The sequence below is a fragment of the Mustela nivalis genome, assembly GCF_964662115.1.
Source record: "Mustela nivalis genome assembly, chromosome: 3".
NCBI lineage: Eukaryota > Metazoa > Chordata > Mammalia > Carnivora > Mustelidae > Mustela > Mustela nivalis.
The window spans coordinates 169197804-169218705 of NC_139022.1; the positions used below are offsets into that span (position 1 = coordinate 169197804).

Consider the following 20902-nt stretch of genomic DNA (forward strand, 5'->3'; position numbering starts at 1 on the left):
AATAAATAAATAAAATATAAAAATTTAAAAATAAAACATAAAAACAAATAAAATGAAGCCCTGGATGTCAGGATCTTCGAACACTTCCTGCCAAACAACTCGTACTGCTCGCCAGTAGAATGACTCGTAGCGGTACTCACTTTTTACTTGTTGTTCAGGGGCTTTGATATGTGTCACCATTCCTGGCATGTTGACACTGTTCCTGTGCAGGTATTTCAAGAAGACATCTGCATTCCTTCTAGCGAGTGTGCAAGCCTAAGAGATACATGGAGGGCAGCGTGTTGTTAACATGACTTAGACAAACACATGTTTTGAGTACATACGGACGACAACACCATACAGCTCTAACGCATGTCTTGACCTAAAACATTCATCGGGCCAACTTGCGGTTTGGAGAGTGCATAGGTTATATCCTCTTTCAATTTAAAAAAAAAATCTGTCTTGGAGCTCTTGCTCTGATGAAACCAGCTGCTGTGTTGAGCGCCACCCTACAGAGAGGCGCACGGGGCAGGGGACTGAGAGTGGCTGCTGGCAGTCAGAGGGAGAAGCTGGAGGCCTTCTCCTGCCAGGTCTTGAGCTGACCACATCTCCCAGGCAACACCCTGACTACAGCCTTGGGAGAAACCTTGACTCAGAGCACCCAGCTAAGCTGTGCCCGGATTTCTAGAAAAGGCAGACAGTATTTTCAGCTTTCCAAGTCATAGATTTTCTGTCTCCCTGTTGCCAGTACTGAACCCAGCCACTGTGGAGGAAAGCAGCCACGGGCAGCACGGAGATGGGGAGAGCAGATGGATTCAGCTCTCAGGGGCTTAGACTGCCAACCCCTGGGGTGAGCCGTCAGTTTGGGGGTGCCTTGATTTGTGGTGTTACTATGGCAATAGATAACTGGTGGATTCCACATTTATAAACCAAATAAGTTAATTTTACTAATATATTTTTAAAAAACAAGAGGAAAAATATTCTTAATTATATTTGAGTTGGAAATCTTATCCATTTCCTATCTCCTTTCTGGAGTTACTCTTTCTTCCAGAAGCTCTGTCTCCTCCTTCAGATATAGGGTATTTAGGCCACAATCTGGACAAGACACAGGAAGCTCATTGTTTCTGGGTGGTCACTGTTTCCAGGCCTTTGCAGTAGATGGAGTTGGGACAGTTTTTAATTAAAAGAAGAACGTATCCTGAGTCTCCACAGATTAGCCTGAAATCGGCTGCGTTCCAAACAGTGAGGAAGCGGCAGCGGACGACTGTGGTTATGCGAGGAGGACGTCAGAGCCAACCTGACTGGAAGGAGCTTCCATGAATGGGACGAGTTGAGTATAAAAGGATAAATGACTGCAATTGATCAAAATATACCAAATATCTTAAAATCCAGGAAGACAGAACAAAAATTAATCCTATGTAGAGGTTGCCAGGGCAAAGAACCCATTATTCTGAAAATGATAAGCAAATGGAAAGATTCAAGCCTGACTTTTCTGGACACATTCTGTTTGAGAGTAACCAAATAGCTAAGGAGGGAATAATTCTAGCTCATCAAGGCAGAAGAAGACAGAATCTCACCATTCTGCAACTCCTAACGTGGCATTCTCACCCCAGGGTACTAGGCCCATCAGGTAAATGCAGACAGAGAAGCACATGATGGATGAACGGACTCCGCACGTCTGAAGCACTGGGAAGTCCTCGTATCACACAGACACAAAGAGAAGCGGAACTTGTGTGCCTCCTAACAGAACACCAGGTATGCGGAGCACACGCGCACACACACTCACACTCCAGCCTGAATTGAAATGAGGCTCTCAACAGAACACACTTAGAGAATCCAGGATGGCACAAAATGTCTCCCCAGGATGCAATTACAGAAATCCAGAGGGAGAGAAATGCTACAGCCTGGGTGACTTACTTCTTCAGCTAATAGATAGTAATAAAAGAGGGGCTGGTATTTAGATTAAAAGAGGTTTCAGAAATATGTCGATACAGTCAACAGGCGGACCGTGTTTGAATCCTGATTAAAACCACATATAAAAGACAATATTGGTCAATTTGAACCAATTGAATTCAATTGGACAATTGAAATGGGAAATTTGAACACTGTTGGATTTTGTATAAGAGATACTGTTAATTTCCAGGATCTAAAAATGATATTGCGGTTGTTTCAGAAAGGCAGAATTTACTGTTTAGATACATATGGAAGTATTTACAAATAAAATGATGTAGCATCTAGAATTTAAAGCAGCCCAGGGAAGGTGGGCATTATGCCCAGGTGCCGATGTTTACAGACACTGGATAAGGACCCAGGAGTTTGTTACCTGTTCTATTTTTGTATGTATCTTTAAACTTTCATAGTGAAAAGTTTAAAGATATCCAATACACAGACACTAGTGAACCTAGCTGAGTAAAGGAATGTGAACAGATTAGTGAGTATTTTGTTTTATAATTTTATTTAAGTATCTGTCTTACTTAGACTACGGAGTATTTAATTCTGCTTTATTCTGAATAGACTGCAGAGAAAGAGAGGCAAATTATGAGGGTTCCAACCGAAATGTCCTCACGGTGGTGGGCATTTCATAAACGTAACAACAAGGACACATAAGGCTGGAGCTTTCAAGTCCCCTTTGAAATGGTTCAGCTGGAGGCTGAGGGAGTCACCAGCCGCTTTCCCACCCTGATCGGCTAAAAAGAAAGTCATGTAATGGAAACTCAAAACAAATGACCAGATAGAATTTTCTAAGAGTTACAATCTGTTCTCCCAGACTAAACAGTAACTCTGTCAGGACAGACATCACCTTCGGGATGGAAACAGAAACTATGAAATGTAACAGGAAATGGGGTCGGGAGATCAGAATGCCAAAGCAAAACTCAATAAAGTGACAATGAAAAGCACACACCGCACCTATTCTTGAAGGTCTGAGTGACGACAAGTAGAGCCTCAGAAGATTGTCAAGAGTGAAAGAACGCATCACAGAAACATGGAAATGTTGCCCAATGTTTTAAGCACCTTGTAGAACATCTGGGTGATTTAGGTACACACACGACAAAGGCAACTAGAGAACCTCCTCATTTAAAGCTTCTCAGAGTCCAGACTTCCAGCCGGGCTTGAATGGGATTAAGTTTCTTTTGCAGGAAATGCTTCCTGAACGAAGTAACCAACCCTGCATACCACAAGAGCTGTTCCTGCTTTGGGTCTACTCTGCACTGGGTTCAGGCTTTATTTCTAAAAAGGCTGAATTTCCAAAGGAAGATTCTTTAAGCTATAGGCATTTCTGTCTCACCAAATCAGTCAGTCTCTGTTCAGAATCATCTGGTGTTCTGATGTCCATCCAGGCCCTATTCACAGGGGTTTCCAGCTCTCTGGGAAAACCAGAGTGCAAATCACAAATGGAAGATTTTAAGACTTTCTCTGACCAGCTGGCCCCGGGCTGATGCAATGTCACACAGGGGAAAGCTGCAGGTAGGGGGAGCCCCCGGGACGTGGAGGCAGCCAGACGCCTGGCACGTGGGGACATCTGTGGTTCTCTGACAGGACAGTCCAGACCCTGCCACCTTCAGGCAAACCCTCTCACGTCTGTGTCCCCTGTTCAGAGAGGCACCAGCACCCCAAAGGGCTGCCTACATACCTTCAGGAATGCTTCCTTTTGCTCCAGATGCTTGCTGATCATTGGAGTGACATGGTCCGTCTCCGAGTTGGGGCCCAGCTTGTCAGCTCCTCCACACCAGTCCTCTTCTCTCTTGTACTCCTGCTCCAGGCTCTCGAGGACACTGCAGACCTGTGAGCAGAGGAGTTGCAGGCTCAGAGCAGGCCGGTCAGGCACAGGTCAGCATCTCTGGCAAGTGTGGCAGGTCATATGCTGGGGACAAAGGTGCTGGCCTGGGGACCAAGACCATTGGAAGGAACCATGGGCTCTGTCTTAAGCGAGGACAAATGCAGGGGACAAAGCAGGCAGTAGACAGGCCTTTCAGAACAAAAACCAAATAAAAGCAGAATTCCTGGTCTCTCTCTGGTGTGTTTCAGCCTATGTATTTAAATGAGAGGAAAACGAAGGTCTTCTCAGCTCCTTTCCAACCTATTACTCTTTGATTCCTGAGATAAGCAGTAATTCTTCTACTTCTAGAATGCTCTTCCCTGCCTGCAGTTGAACTGACGGGCTTAGTAATGACTGCGGGGTTAATGACAGAGCTGTCCGATAAAACGCAGCTCAACATAAAAGGCTGGTCAGGAGCCCAGGGCACAGGACCTGCCTCCTCACCTGCTCTGAGGTTTTGTAGAAGGCGACAGACGCGTTCACGAGCTTGAGACGGTCTTCCATCTTGAGCATGAGCTGCTGCCAGTGGGAGGCCACCTTCTCGGCGCAGTCCCGAATCATGTCCATGTCGTAGTGATTGGCCTGCAGCATGGCTTCTGCCTTCTGCTGCACCTGCAGGGCGCTCTGGTGTGTTTTCTAAGGAAATAGAAAGGAGAAGGGATGCTTACTTAACAGGGCTGCCATGCATTTACTGGAAAGAAACACGGAAGGCTGCTGTGGTACCGCTCCTCCTGTTTTTATAGAAACAACTTCACTTAATACTCATTAGGACACTTCCACAAACACAGCAGACTGCTCGGTCAAAAAAAGAAGAAGAAGAAGAAGAAGTTGTTTTCATAGTTTTCATGCCTAACAACAATTGCATTTATATTTAAATTACCTAATGAAGATGAAATTCATTATGACATTCCAGAATGGGTCCCCATCGTGGGGTTCTCAGCTTGAGAAATAGCAGAGAAAAGCCTTAAGAGCCAATACTCTGAAAAAGCTGCTGAAATGTTCCAAGTTTATTCTTCCTATTGAGCTTCCTTATAACAGCAGCTGGAGGCACACAGACACATGGAGAAAAGGTGGCCACCCTGAATGCCTTTTTCATTTTTACCTTAAACTTTAGACTTGAGTAAAAAGTTTTCAAGAACTATAGACCTTTAAAAAGAAAGAGAGAGAAACATAATTCAAAGCCAGGAAGGAGCTAAGGGTATACTCTGGAGGCTCATGCCATATTAAAATATCAAAATAACATCAGAAACCCAGTAGGAATTCCTGCTTGTGGATGTTCATTAGAAGATTCCGTGAGGGGCTGACAGGTCAGATTCTCCCAAAGAAGAATCACAGCACCAGACAGAAGAGCAGTTAGGGGGGAGTACATGGGTCTCTGTGGACACAGAGTAATTTTCTTTTTCTACTTTTTTTTTTTTTTTTTTTGCCACAGCAAAATTTTGCATTTTACTAGAAAGGTACTAAATGACCTCACAAAAGATTATATGCAACATGACCAACGCTGTCCTTCACACAGACACACTGACACGTATTAGCAACTTAATTATTAGAAATCACTAGGCATAGCGTATAGTTTTCAGAAGATGCCTAGAGTCTGGGCTTCAGGAAGAAGTGTTAATATGTGTCTGTTGGAGCTGAGTAGTTGAAAATACGTCCATCTTGAAAATAAATTAATGGTATTTTCTGTGGCTTTTTTCTCAATGTATATAACAAGTAATCTGTAATCAAATGCTCTTTTTCCCAATACCTTGAGACTACCTACCATAATTAACTCCCCCCTCCCCAAAAACACAACAAATAATTAATTCATGTGCCGTGACAGTGAATCTGAGCGGGCCTGGACCTGGCCTGGCACTGACCCACGAAGGTGAGGACTGCTGCTTGGAACCAGGGTCGAGGAGTTCCATGGACGGTGCTGTTTATTGGTAATGTGCACAACTCTGCTCTGTCCAGGAGCATGTGGCAAGACCCACAAAACGTAAAGCCCCTCAGCCCAGACTCCAGCTAGGGTTCTCAGGTGCACGTGCTCCTGGCAGCGGGGGCTCAGCAGACCAGGAGGGAGGCGGGAGGCGGGAGGCGGGAGGCGGGAGGCGGGCCGGCATCCCTACCTCGATGGCGTGCTGGAACTGCTCGTGCTCCCTCTGCAGCTGCTCTGCCTCTTGCAACGAGCTGGCTGTGATGAGTCCAGCGTTCAGCATCGACTCTCCGTTGCGGATCCAGCCCAGCACCTGAAACACGACACGGGGACCTCCAAGCATCAGCCCCCCGCAGGAGATCCCCCTGTGGGCCAGCAGGGACACGAGCCACTCGGACAAGGTGCTCAAGCTGTTCATGTCAGCTGTGAAGCACGGGTTTCCTTATGATCCCTCTGCCGACAGCCTGACGTCTTTCCACAGTATCCGATCCTGAGTGCTGCATTTTAAAATTAAATCAGTTCTCTTACAGCTTCAAATGGGTGCCGAAGAGGTGGGGAGTCCGGAGGATTGTGAGTATTAGTCCACAGGTCAAAACAGATTATGATGACCTATTAGAATATCTACTACCACAGTTCCCTGAAAATGTGGTGCCTAGGTGGCTCAGTCGGTTTAGCCTCTGCCTTCCCAGGCATGATCCCAGGGTCCTGGGCTCCCTGCTCAGCGGGGAGTCTGCTCCTCCCTCTCCCTCTGCCCCTCCACTCCTGCTCATGCGTGCACCCGCACACTCGCTCTCTCTCAAGTAAATAAAATCTTTAGAAAAAACACGAAATAATTCCCTGATAACCAAGAAAAATATTTTTCATTCCTTTTTAAATAAATATGCAAAATTAGCAAACTGCTTAATAAGGGAACTGTTTTATTTCACCAACATACTTTCCAATTTAGTGCCAGTGCTAAACGGCCCGCTAACCGAAGAACAGATTCCCCGGAGCTCCAAGGCTCAGGGTCGCCCCCTGGGATTCTCAGCATCACACACCAACAAGAGCATCCCAACTGTGGCAACCACAGGACTGTGCAAGGTCACCACGGGTAGTTATTTGTGGCACAGACCGTTGCTTATCTACCCAATACCTACTTCTCCTCATCTTCTGTCTCAGAAAGCCCTGACTCTGGGGGGTGGGGAGCGGAGGTTAAAATAAAGCCACTTCACTGCCCCGCCACCATTGCTCTGTTACAGTCAGGACTCTCTCTCCAGCTACTGAGACCAGCACCATGTGAACACCCTTCTTCTCTGAGGCAAATGCTGCTTCCTCCCCATTATGTCTTACCCCTCCTGCTGCCTGGAAAGTGCCGGGGAGCCAGGGCTACAGCAGCCGCCTGACAGCTTGTCGCCCATGTATCTACCTGACCTGTCCTGTGCCACGCAGACGCCAGTCAGTAATTTCTGAGCACCACTTTTAGACTGTTATAGGTGAATGCAATTCCTCGTGAATAGTTTATGCCTTTGTTTCTCAGACACACTGTTTTGTTTTTAGCAAGAAGGAACGTTTTATTAACTGATCTTTAAGAGGCAGATCACGATACCTCATCTCACCACATGGGAGACCAGCAAATACTCCTTAAAGCTCTCCAGTGTGAGAGTGTATCTGCCGGAGTGTGGGTGCCGCCCACTTAGGGCCCACACCTGCTCACACTCCAGAGGCCCCTTCTCCCCCTGCTCAACCTAACACACGCTTTTCTGTGTCTCCACCGGAATCCCAGAAAGCCCTACTTTCCCTGTATCACGGCGGTAGGAGTGGTTTCTCCGATCATGAGATAAAATGTCACATACACGAGGAGTGTGCACAGGAATCCCATCGGCCAGGAGCCAGGAGCAGCCCCTTGCTGACGTTCCATTTTCATCTGGCCATGCTCTCTGAGATAGGACAGTGGAGCAGGCTGCCCACAGGAGACAACCCCAGCCCTCTCTGGCCTGTGACCCCATGCAGACTGAAAACAGCCGATCTGGCAGAACAATCCTACAGTTATTTAGCCTGAGAAGCAACGTGCTCAGTTTCAACAAGAGACCACCAAGGACAAAACAAACTAAGCAGACGTTCCCTTCCGGTGATCCACCTGCTGGGCGGGGAAGGTCTCCCACTGCAGAGGAAGCACATGGCGGTCCAGGCACTGGCTCTGTCCTTGCCTCCGAGCTGTGGCCATATGGAGATTCACACCATGCTTCCAACAGCTGTGCTCTGTGTCCCAGGTGGCCAGGAGGTCCCTCCCCGGAGGGCTAGTAGCGTGGGGTCCCTCGAAGCCGGCAGCTGGCTTACCTGCTTCACTTCGGCCTGCAGATGGCGAAGCTGCACGCACTGCTCCAGGTGCTTCCGATGCTGTTCCGCCGCCACGTCCAGCTCCTGCTGCTTCTCGTGGAGGAACTCCAGCAAGTCCTGGACCCGGGTTGCCATGTCCACGTCTCTATCGCAAAGCAGCTCCACGCCTGCGGACAATGAAGGGAGAGCCCAGAGGTTGATGGGCACATCTGCCGCTCTTCAGCCGCACAACACACACTGCACTTTTGTGAAGATGATCTGCCCCACCCGGAACAGGCCTGTTACCTAGAATGCCAAGTGCAAGGAAGGCGGAGTGGGCAGAGGAGTGTTTACATGTGCATGCGAGGGGGTCTGTAAGAATGTATCTGATGTGTTCCAAAGCAAAACTTAATGTAGAGCTAATCAAACCAAACCCATTTCCCATCAATCTGTTTCTGCAGTGGTAACTGGGCACTCGAGCCCCTTGGCTTGACCAGTGAGCAAATTTGGGCTTGTTTTTGCTGCACCTCCACTGGCACCCAGCTTACTCTTCAGGAAGCATTTAATCTGATTTGTGAAAAATGAGGAACGGAGCAGCAGGTTGCTGCTAAGTTTCAAGCACTAGGGACATCTCTCTACATTTCTGAGCCTAGAGTGACATCTGCTGGTAACACATCAGCTAAGACAGGAAAGGAAGGATGTGACCATCTTGAGATTCCCATTTCACTTGTGGATGTACAACCGGAGTTCCCGCTCCCTGAACGGCAAACTGTTCCTTCTGAAGAGCCGGTACCCAGAATATCTACATCACGGTGGCTCACTAAACGTTGCGGCCGGCACACTAACAGGTTGAGTTCCTGTATGACATGATAACACCGCAACTGACAGCATGACATGCACTCCTTACCGGAGGCCTGAACTTCATTGACATACTGCAGAAGATCCTGCCCTTGGTGGATGACATCGAAGGTCAAGTTGTTCATGGTCAGAGCTTTGTCTGCATGGTGCTGGAGGCGCTGTTCTGCTATCGTGAGATCTTCCGTGTCAAAGTCGTTCATTTGCTGAGAAAGCTCATCGTTCCAAGACTCAAGGTCTGAGATGATCTGACAAAGGAGAGTACCTTCTTAGGACCAAGACTTAGAAAATAAGTATTTGCTGCAGCATCTCACTGTGCCAAGCAAGGAAGGAAGGGACTAATGTGACCATGTCCAAAGGACATGGAAGCCAGCTATAGGGGCTCCCACAAGCCACAGATGGGGTAGTTAAATCAAAAAAAAAAAAAAATCTATCATGAGTGAATAAAATTTTAAAAATCTATAAAAACACATTAATTCCTAATGATTTTATTTTTTAAAAGAAGAAGGGTAAAAAGCTTAAAATTAAATGAAAAACTCCTCTGATTAGAAGTTGTCTGCAAACCAACCTTTATCTGGAACCTGGTAAAAGAGATAATTATTTAAACCTTTGATAACAATGAAGGAAGGTTTCCCTTTATAGATAGATCTAGTTATTAAATGTAGAAACAATAAAATTATAAAGTTCTTTTCTAATCCTGTATTGAAATCCTAGTGAAGTAACGCTTCGGGCCAGGACCATCAATGTGCAGTCAACTACAATGGAAAGGATGGAGGGACTTCACGGGAGGGTCAGGCCGCCAGCCCTTAACCCCACAGACCAGCATTAGCTCCCTAAAGAAGTGGGACCAGATAGGACCAGCCACCTAAGAAGTGAAGCCGTGGCCCCTGGGAGCATCTGGCACAGAAACAGAATGCGAATCTTAACCATGTCTTTACACTGAACTTTCAAGTTTATAGGAAATACCAGGAAAAGAAAAAACAGAAGAAAATCACTAAGTGAACGTAGAACATGGGACCTAATTTCTTCTGCTAACACAGTCATTCCAACAAGTCACAGCAGGAAATAAAAGAAGGGTGGATGGAGAGATGATTCTGGATGGAAAGACTATCAGCCACACAAGCAGTGCCCACACCTCCCCGCCCCCAGGCAGCTGCGGAGGTCTAAGCAGGGGCTGGGTGTTAGTTAGTGATCAAGGACTCCGATTGGTGAGGGGTGGTAGACTGTGGTTATGTGGGAAAAGGCCTTACTTTGTAGAGATATTTACGAAAGTCGGTAAGCTGGCAAAACTTGGCTCTAGGACGCTACCACACAACAGTAATAAGAGTGGGGATGTTTGCAGCAAGAAGACACAATCCTGCCCCATCTGGGAGACAGGCATGTAGACATTCGCTTCATCACCCTTGCTACTTGGGAGTCAGTTTGAAAACTTTCGTAATCTACTTTTTAAAATTAAGGCTAAAAATTATGAAACCCAGAAAGAAGGAAAAAATCTCTTGTGAAAGAATACTATATTACCTCTACCTCAGTGGAATAACCTTTCCCATGAGTCCTGATTTCCTTATCCAGATGAGCAGTGACTACCTGAGTGTAAAAATCTGACAACGTGAGAGAGGTCACATTGAACCTAGCTAGGAGATGGGAAGTAATAAAAACTGCAAGCTTCCCCAGACTCCTAGAGCACAAATCTTTTGGATTTATTCAGTCATTAGTAGGGTCTGCATATAGTATGTGTATTCACATTAATTTATTAAATTGGGCTAATTTATAAGATTAATAAATTTTAAAAATATTAAATTATGCATAAGCCAAAGTCACTGAGGGAAAATATTTTTTAAAAGGAAAGAGTCAGGGCACCGGGTGGCTCAGTGGGTTAAAGCCTCTGCCTTCGGCTCAGGTCATGATCCCAGGGCCCTGGGATCAAGCCCCACATCTGGCTCTCTGCTCCGCAGGGAGCCTGCTTCCTTCTCTCTCTCTGCCTACCTGCCATCTCTCTGTCAAATAAATAAATAAAATCTTTTTTAAAAAAATTAAAAAAAAAAAAAAGGAAAGAGTTTACCATACCTTTAATCTTCATCTCTACCCTAAGGGGAATTTTCTTTCTTAAGGTCCCTTTTCTGAGACACTGAGGTAGGAGAGGGTTAGGTGTGGCTGAGACAGACTCAGCAATATGTCTCATGGAAAATGCATCAGGCTCAGACAACACTCAAGAGCAGATAACAAATAAGGATGAATGTTCTAGAACCAGCAGGATTCAAAACTACTCACTGAGCTTAAAGAAACCCTGGCAATGGCCGTGATCAAAGGATCATCAGGCAAAAATCCCACCCAAAGTTTATCATTATAGCTTCTTAACCATACAAGAGAAGACAGGAAATCGGTGGCAAAAACAAAGCTCAAGAAAGTGGAAGTCATTTTTGAACACAAATTCTTTGGAGAAGTAACTTTGTTTTTAATTGGATCCCAAATGTTTATGAATTCTACAAGTTCCTCTTCGTCAATGTACATATAACTGTGCTCCATAGCGACTGTCACAGAATGCTAGTCAGATTTTGTTGTTCTCAGACCAACAGAGCAGACTTTATCTGGAACATCAGCAGTCTGAGACTACAGTATTCCTAAGCCATAGAAAACCTAAATCCACTTTTGAGAGATGGCAAGACTATGAGATAAAAGAGATATCAGGGATTTTTTAAAAAATTGGCCAAGGAACAGTAAGTTTCTTCCACAAAGATAACTCCATGCCTCCTACGGGCAGTAGGATGGAGCATTTTCCCAGATAAGGGACAAAATCCCAGGCGAAGCCTCAATTGTTCGGGTTTTCCTGTTTCAGGATTATTCCAGAGAAAAGAGATTCTTGGGCTAAAACATTCTAAAAGCTTTTTAAAGTACATTTTAGCTGGCCTGTGACTGAACTGCAGGTTTAATGTCCTCACCTCAGGGAAGCACTAGCCCCTGGCCTGACACACTGGCTTTCTTACGGCCCCTTGGAATTTTGTGGCTTTGAGGTGGGGAAAACTGTGTTTCTGGTTCCTGAGCTACATTTTAAAATACTGCTTTGTTGAAAATGGAAAGACAATTAGAATCTTTTTTTTCCTTTAAAGTTGCAGCAATGCAAATGAAGGCAAGAGATTTTCTTTAACTATCACAAGGTCTTGAAGAAAAACTTCAAATCATGCCTGATTGCTCTATGTTTCCTCACTGAAGCTACTCAAGAGCAGCTAAGTTTATCAAAGCAATTCATGTGAGTAGAGGCCACAGAGGAAAAGAGGCAAGCTGGGTCCTCTGTTCATACGGTCTGCAACCTAGAACTGGCACACGGCACCAGCCACGGGCAGACCCTTCATGAGCTCCGCACAGGGGTCCGTTTCTCTACATGGCTTCATGTGGCTGCAAAGGCCATGACACTGAGAACAGATTTTACCAGACAACGTGCCTGGGATTTAAGTCTTTTCTTGTCATGAACCAATGATGACAATGAAAATAGCCAAGAAGGCTTTTCTTTAATTAAAACACTGATGAAGTTTAGACAGATGGTTTACCAGACTCCCAAGAGGCCCTGCACCAGACCTGGCCCAGTTCCTGTACAGCACATCAAGACCCCCACTCAGAACTGGGCGTACAGACAGGCCTGAGAGAAGCAGGCGAGGCCCACTCCTGGCAAAGGGTCCTCCCCTGAGCGGAGAGAAGTGAAGCGGTCTGCACACGGCCCAGCCATCACCCCTCTGCCTTCAGCGGCACTGAGGGTCTGGGTCTGCACGCCCTTGAGGCACTAGCATGGGGCAGGCAGGCCCGACAGACTCTGCTGGGCAGTCACAGGACCAGTGGGCAGGCTGCAGGTACCTGGACAGGGACTTGCTCTCCGAGCTGACGGGCACAAGGAAAGAGGCCTCCCCGAGGCTGGAGTGAGTTTTGGTTCATCACGTCCCACAGACAGATGTGGCGCCATCCAATTATACTTACTTCTGCTTGTACTTCATCAAGTTCAAAAATAAGACCTTCTCTGACACAGAATTAAGAACTGCCCTTTTGTCGAAGAAAAAGAAAAGAAACCTCACATATAAGGTGTAATATTTAGATAATAAGAATGAAAGATCATGTGAACACACTTCTGTGAAGAAACTGGCCTTCAGACTGCCAAAACTGCCATCGGCACAGGCGAGGCCTGTTCTCACTGTCTGGAAGGAGGCCGGGCCGGGGCAGCAGAAAGGAGAAGTGAGGGCCCGGAGCGCAGGTGGGAGCCTGAGCTGCACAGACCGGGAGGGTGGCATGGGACCCCGAGTGGCTTACACAAGCGACTTGGAGGCAGCTGGGCTTCCCTCCCCATGGGCTCTGCTCTTCCCTCCCCTGCCCTGCAGTGCGGCCTCCAGCAGGGGCCGATAGTTCCCAGGGCCAGGTGCGCTCCCCCCTCCCTCCGTCTGTCTGTCCGTCCTCCCCCTTGCAGGAGGAAGGAGAGGAGCAGGTGCGGCAGCCCTGCCGAAGAGCAGCGCACACTCACGTCGATGGCGTCCCTCTCGAAGATGCGCAGCTGCAGGAAGAGCTCCAGCTTGATCTTGCGCTCCTGGAAGAGCTCCTCCATCTGCGCTTGGGCCTCGTCCAGCTGCTGCAGCACCGTCTCGATGTGGCTGATGGAGCTGTTGTGGGGGGTCTTGTTGCTGGAGATGGCCGAGTCCCTGCGGAAAGGCAGAAGGGGCCGGGACAGGCATGAGAAAGTCTCCCATTGTCAGACGCCAGATCCGGCCGGCCGCGCGGACCTCGGAGGGGGAAGAAGGCTGGCAGGAAGCGGGCCGCTGGCCTCCGAAAATGGAATCGGCAGCCCCTCCCACCACACAAGGCTGGGCTTCCTCCCGCAAGCAAGCTGCCAGGTTGGAGGCCACACCGGAGGAACCCCTCCGCAACCCCCCACCCCCGTCGCTCTCAAAGGAAGTCTCTGGCGGAAAGTAACTTCAGGGAGGCTCCACGGTAGCCGCTCTTCTCCTCAGGCAGAGAGAACAGAATAGACGCTCCCCGTCTGCTGCACGTGGTGGGGTCGGAGCGGCACCAAGGGGTTCAACTCCAATGCAATCAATTCAGCCCCAAACAAGTCACTTTCGCCCAGCTGCTGGCAAAGTGAGCATCCTGTGAAGTTCTCAGTCACGATTCAAACACCGTCCTGAGTGAGCCACTAACACGACTCTGCTCCGGGCCCACTTCCCGCTCGGAGGAGCACCTCAGGACAGGTCCGCCCCTCCCCAAAGTCCTGGTCTCCCTGAGCCCCAACTCTGAGGACAAGGACCCCCATTATCCTCTAGGGAGGAATGTGGGACACAGTCCTCGGAGATTTAAATCAATCTGGTCTGTGAAGAAATTTCAATAATCATTAGGTAAGTGTGAAGAGGAAATACTACTAAAAGCAGAGCGCTGGGAAAGCGTCTCAGTCTGCTGCCATGAGAGAAACCCTCGAGTCAGAAAGACGCTGGGAGAGAAAAGCAGAGAAGAGAAAGAAAGGGCTGTTGCTCTCCTCTGCGTGCAGAGGGAGTGCCTGTTCGCCACCGCGCCGGGCGGGCGGGGGGTCACGGCTCATTGTTCAGGGAAGGGGAAATCTCTGGCCCGATTTCAAAGCGCCCGCGCCCGGCAGGAGGACGGGGACAAGGCGGCCCACCTCAGCTGCTGGATGAGGTCCTCCCCTTCCTTGATCACGTTGACGGTCACTTGCAGGGTCGTCTGCTGCTGCTGGCCGAAGCGCTTGATGAGGTCCTGCACGGCCTCCACCGACTCGGCGTACACGTCATCCAGCAGCTCCTTCTGCAGCTCCTCCAGCCATGTCCACAGCTGCCGAGGGCAGAGCGCGGTGAGGCCGGGCCACGGCCCCCGCCCCGGCTGCGCCCCCGGCTGCGCCCCCTGCCCCCCGAAGGCCTGGCGCCTGGCGCGGACGCCAAGCGACGGGGCTGAAGGAGCGGGTAGCAACCCGCTCCCAGGGAGGGGAGGGCGGCGGGAAAGGGAGCGCCCCGAGCGGGCCCGGGGAGCCCAGCACACTGGGCAGTTTGCAACCACCGCCTGGTGAAAATAAACAGGCAGAGAGCCCGAGGGGACTGTCACAAAAGAGAAGAGGAAAGGGAAGGGAAGTCACTCTTTCCGATTCTTCTTAGGCTCAATCCCAGCGTAAGAGAAGGAAGAAAAGACCCCCTCCGCCAACCGAAACATCTGCTAAGCATAACGCATTCCTTTACACATCCTCTGACTCTCGCTTAGCAGATGGACAGTTTTATTTTATTTTTAGCAGGGGCACTACAACCCATTATTAATTATTAAACCACTGCTCAGATGGGGCCACTTTACAGGGCTCAGAGAAGGAGGCAGCGTGCCGTGTGTGGAATAAATTCACCACCAGGCCTGGCGGAGACTGCAAGGTGGCCCCGCTCAGTAACGTCGCCCTGGGCCACGGCCAACCCGGCCACGGTGCAGTCCTTTTGGGGAAGCAGTGTGCCTCTCGAAAACACATCAGACCTCACTGGTACGAACACTCAGGATATGTCTGGGGACGTGGAGGGGCAAAGACAACTTGGAAGGGCAGTGGCAAGAACCAAGAAGGATCTCGGGTGCCGCGGGAGCCAAGCACTTCGCCCAGCTTCCCGCAAGCCCGCTACCTCCCTCCACCTCCGGGGGGAGCCACTGAGGAAACTGGGAAAGATGGCTGATTGCACTGGGCAAGCAGGCCCTGGTGGCTTGGAGGAGAAACAGCTTCCTGCTTCCTCAGGGATGTAAGATTCACCCCCTTCCCCGCATCTTCCACGTGTCCCTTACAGACCGCACGTCCATCCCTGACGCTGACCAGCCTCGGTGGCCCAAATGGCAACACCGTGCTTGCCAAAATACACGCTGTGTGGGGTCTTCTGAGTTCATCTTTTTTTGAAAATTGCTTTCCTGAGGTAAAGAAATGACACTCAAGAAACTGCAGGAATTTCCAGGATATAATTTGCAAAGTTTTAGAACATGGACGCACCCACGAAAATACCCCTGCTGTCCACAGCGAACAGCTCCATCGCCCCAAAAAGTCTTCCTGTGCCCTCTAATCCTGTGTCTCTCTCTGCTCCGCCCTGCTGGGCAATCACCTTCACTATAGATTAGCTTGCATTTTCTTAAAAAGTATACAAATGGAATCATACCCTAGGAACTCTATTTTTGGTCTGGTTTCTTTCCTTCAACACTTGTTGACATCGCCCATAGTACAGTGTGTATCAACAGCCCACACCTTTCTTACTGTGGGACAGTGTCCCAGTCTCTGTGTGTGACACAGGGTAGCCGCTCACCTGGTAAGGACATCGAAGTTGCTTCCATTTTTGGCCATTACAAATATAATTCCTTTGAATACCTGTTCACAGTCTCTGTATAAACTATGTTTTCCCTTTTTAAACAGTAAATAAATAGGTGTACAGTGGCTACATTGTATGACAGGTGTATGTTTAAATTTTTAACAAACTGCCAAACTTCCCACATGCCCGTACCATGGCACATTTCTGACAGCAGCCTTTGAAAGTTCCAATGCCTGTGCATCCTCACCAATATCTGAGGTCAGTCTTTAACTTCAGTTGTTCTAGAGAATGCCATCTCCTTGTGGTTTTAATGAGCAATTTCCTACTTGCTAACGATGGCAAACCCAAGCTAACCCTCTAAGAATTCTTTTGTTGTTAAAGGTAGATTTAGTTATGTCAGTATTTTAAATACAGCAGGTCAATTTAAAAATAAGGGAAGTGATAGCAAAGGACTTATTGTTCAGTCAAGCTACCTGTGACCCGAGGAGTTCATTTTACTAAAAATGTTAAATAAAATATCTGTTAACTTTTTACTATCCACACATTTTTGTGTATAAGTTAGCAAACTTATTCCAGAATTTTGATTTAAAGGGGTTTTAGAGGTAGGCTCGTTCACCTCTTTGATCTTATAGATTAAGGAAAAGCAGCCCAAGTGCTGAAGTCACCCACCCGACACGGGCAAAACCAAGTGCTGGGGCCGAGCTACTGGCAAAGAACCCTCCAGTTGCCATCACACTTGGCACTAATACTGTCCATCAACACCAACAGTACCATTTGTAGAGTCACCATATAAATACGGACAAATGCCCTGCACCCTCAATAAAGATCCATTATTAAGAACATACTCTTTCGGGTTTGTTGTTGTTTGCTGTCCTCTGAACCTTGTGAACATGGTTGCTGCCTTTGTAAATACCAGGAAGGATGGCAGCATCACGGCCAGGGGGACCCTCCCGGTCTGTTCTGATACTTCCTAGGAAAACCTTCCGAGTCTACAGGCAACACTGTGCAGCAGGGGTATGGGGGATTCAGATGCTCTAACACAGCACTGCCTCTGTGACCTCAGAGATCCTCGACTTTCCCTGAGACTCGGCTCGCTACAGCAGGGACCCTCAGACCAACACTGGCCTCAGCAAGTCACTCCGAGGGCGGGAGACAGACGCTGTGGGAGCACACCGGCGCATCAGAGGTGCCCTCAGCAGACTTAACTCCTTAAGCATGGTGACCCACTCCAATCAACTCAAAAACCAACATTCGCTAAAACAAACCAAGAATGTGCCAGCGAGCAGTAACAGTTTTACCAACACATTTTATTGAGTCAAAATATTTATCCCAAAACATCCAGGGTCCGTTATCCAATAGGCAGGCTTTTCCAGCTGCAATGGTTTCACCAACTTCCTGGTGACCTGCCTCCCACGTGCTGCCCACAGAGAAGACCCCCTCAGCCACATCGGGGGGCGCTATAGCCCTCCCCACCCTCGCCTTCCTGTCCTGAGACAAACACTATGGAAGGTGGACCTCAATTATGCTCAATTATGCTGATTCCAGTGTAAAAGAAAATTAAAAACAAATAAACACTTCAAGTCCCTTTCTTTCCAAATCTCACTGTCATCTTCCGCCCTCTTCACAGGCTGCACCAGAGCTGCTCCTACCTCGTCACTGTGACAGAACCCAGGGAAAGGAGGGTCCCCGGAGCACAGCTGCCTGGGAACTGGCCCTGGCTCACGGGTGAACCACGGTGCCCACGTGAGGAATGGACAGAGGCGCCACACGTCACACAGCTGGGTCTCTAGACTCAGGGGAGCTGAACGCACAAGCAAATGCACAGCCAGGAGGGGCGACTCTCTTTCACGGTCACTCAGCAGAAGCTGCGCTGAGGAGAAGCAGCGTCAGGGTGCCAAGCCCACCCCACAGGTCGACCCCGCATCACGGAAGGGGGTATGGGGCTTCTCAGAGAACCAGCTGGTCCACGGAGCACTGGAGCCAGTGGGGGCCTCTGTTTTGACTTACACCACACACATGATAGCCGGGTCATCGGAACACCAAGACAGACGAGTATCTCTTCTCTCAAATTTATGGAGAAAACAGAGAGACAATTGAAGACCGCTAGAAAAGCACTACGATATCAACTCAACAGAACAGCACAAATGCAGACAGCTGGTAGAGACAGTGCCGCACAGGACCCATCTGGTCCCTCCAGGGGCACACACAGCATGTAGGCGGCCCAACCCTCCTCCCTGCCCCTGTTCCCACAGCTGGGGCAGGCCTCTGGCTCATCAGTTTGCCAGGCCCCTCCAGGAGCCCTGGCCCAGCACCCTTCTTGCCCCAGGTGCCCTAGATGCCACGTGGACCCAAGAGGGCTCTGCGTCCCTTCCTGATGCTTGCTTGGCGGCCTCTCCCCAGACTCAGCTGTGAGCCCTAACTCACAACCCAGCCTGTGGGACAGGATGGGGCATGGGGTACAAAATCCCTCTTCTCCAGCAAATCTGACCTAAAACACATAACTTAGATTACGAAACCGTATTAACGAGCCTTTCTCCTCTACACTGTAGGGAGGAGGAGACCAAAACCCACAGCTGGAACTGCCCCGGGGCACAAGCACAAGTGCTTCTACAAAACTCCACTGCCGCAGCCCATGAGTTACCGGTTTATCACCTCTCCTAAGAGGTGATCTGGAGTAACAATGAAGAGTGTGGGCTCTGAATCTAGACTGCCTGACACCCCATCCTGACTTAATATCCCAGGCCGCAGCCTTGGGCCGGTTACTGGGCCGGTCTCCATCTCGGGCTTCTCATCTCGCACGAGCCTGGCAGCAATGCCTCCCTCAGGGAGCCGCGGCCCGGAGGAAAGGGGACGACGGCACACCAAGCAGAGTGAAGAAACAAGTAGATGTGAGCCGCGAGCGCAAGTTCTGTTCTTGCGAGAAAAACACATCTAAGAAAAAAAACACAAAGTTTTAAGTCTTTTTTCTCTAGATATTTTTCAAAACATATCCAGGTTCCTACCTATTGTTCAAAATATGTCACTGAGTCTGGTAGACTCAACACCATCCCACGTTTAAGTCTTTTTACACCTAAAAATAGTAGGAGGAAAAGGTGCTAGAATGAGTATGCCAGAGTCCGCAGAACTCACTTCCCTTGGGTTGCAGGGGAAACGCCATGAGGACCTGCGGGTCAAACCTCTTCCTTTCCTCAACATCCTGGACATTTGGACACGCATCCACAGAGGAGCATGCGGGGGGCCCAGCCCACTGTGGAAGTGGGGAAGGGCCGAGGCTATGGAGGAAACCACAGAAATGGACCTTGGGCTCTGGCAGTTGAAAAGGGAACAGTAAATGAGGTACAAGGAGCAAGGTTATATTTAAATCCATAATGTCAAAATGCCTCCAAATCCTTTGCCCCTTTAGAATTTTTCTCCCCTGCTTCTACAGAAAATATTCTCATTCAATTTGGAGAAAAAAGGATTCTCAGATAAATGTCATTTCTAACATTGGGGATGAGCTGCTATATACCATAACCCAGTGTGATTCATATAAAGTCTATTTTTAAGCTTTTACATTAGTATATGATGCCTAAAATAACCTCTGAATACAAGAATGAGAAAAGAGTCTCGAGGATACCTGTGGAATTTCTACCATAAATCTCCTAAGCATGAAAAAACCCTGCACTTCTGTGCAAGCTGTGAATTTCCAATAAAGAGCTACATCTTTGCAGATAGCAGGAGAGGAGCTGCTTTCCACCCAGGTTCTCAGCAGCGTGGATTTTATTGAGAACTGGGGCCCACAGCCAGTCAGGCAATGCTGCCCCCTTGAGGTTTCCCGAGTGGTCACCAGCAACATTCCAAGGATGAGAACTTGAACGCAGCCCACAACTGGGCTGCAGTTGTCTACAGACCTAGTTCATGGACCAGGATCCATCCACAAAGAAGGCTGAGCTAGGGAGACACAGGAGATTGTGCGGAGAGAACTCCTGGGGCAAAGATGTGTGAGTCCTAGTCCTGGATCCAGTGCCATCGTGCCGGGCTGGTCCGATCCAGGCACACGTTCCCCCACCGGCCCTCACCTCTGTGCTGGGTGGAGCCTAAAGGAGGAGAAGGCAACTCTGCTGGGAGCAATCTCCTGGAAAAGCCCCGTCCTCATTAATCGGATGGGAGACTTTGCCAGAGAGATCTCTCAGAAGAACCCACTGGCCTGGGGGAATGAACCCCAGGAAGGACTGAGCCTCTGGTCCTATAGCTCCCAGTCCTATTCTGTAGGTGGCAGGATCTGAGACCTGAGGTTTGGGGATTGGTTCAGCTGCAACCCCTTTCAGATGCAAAATCTGAATGCAGCCTACCCGCCGCCCCATCTGGAGGCGGAGTCCAACAGGTCAGATGTGGGCCCTTAATTGCACGTGGCCTTGTGAAAATCCTGGGGACTCTCCAACCTCAGATTTCTCATCAGAAATGGGATCATTTTACCACATGCCCTCCCCTAACTGGCAAAGCCGAATCTGAAAATCAGATGGAAGTGACCACAGGCCTGTGAAAGTGATCAGACACTCCAAGCACTTGGAAAACAGAAACAACCACCTACGGCTGTCTGCTTCCCCACCTTTGCTTGTGACAAAGACAATCATCTGGGTGCCAGTGGGGCTGGGTGAGCTGAAAGCCCAGCACAGGAAGCACAGAAGCCTCGGTCTGAGCAGGAGCTTCGAGCCAGGAGCAGGAGTAGGTAATTTCGGGACTTCAGACAGCACCCGGTGTGCACGTAAA

General features: G+C 48.9%; 1 protein-coding gene across 6 annotated transcripts in view; it reads right to left on the reverse strand.

Annotated features, from left to right (window-relative positions):
* Window positions 1-20902, reverse strand: part of TRIO (trio Rho guanine nucleotide exchange factor) — a 337805-nt gene that overhangs the window by 121664 nt on the left and 195239 nt on the right. For all 6 annotated transcript variants that reach the window (XR_014310227.1, XM_082725152.1, XM_082725151.1 and 3 more), the window contains exons 12-19: window positions 14503-14672; window positions 13360-13534; window positions 8914-9109; window positions 8028-8194; window positions 5905-6024; window positions 4241-4432; window positions 3611-3760; window positions 141-255 (exon numbers count right to left, since the gene is read on the reverse strand). Coding sequence is in view for 5 of the 6 variants with exons in the window: in XM_082725152.1 (XP_082581278.1) it covers window positions 141-255; window positions 3611-3760; window positions 4241-4432; window positions 5905-6024; window positions 8028-8194; window positions 8914-9109; window positions 13360-13534; window positions 14503-14672 (1285 nt within the window). In the remaining variant the exon portion in view is untranslated. The remainder of the gene's footprint in view (window positions 1-140; window positions 256-3610; window positions 3761-4240; window positions 4433-5904; window positions 6025-8027; window positions 8195-8913; window positions 9110-13359; window positions 13535-14502; window positions 14673-20902) is intronic.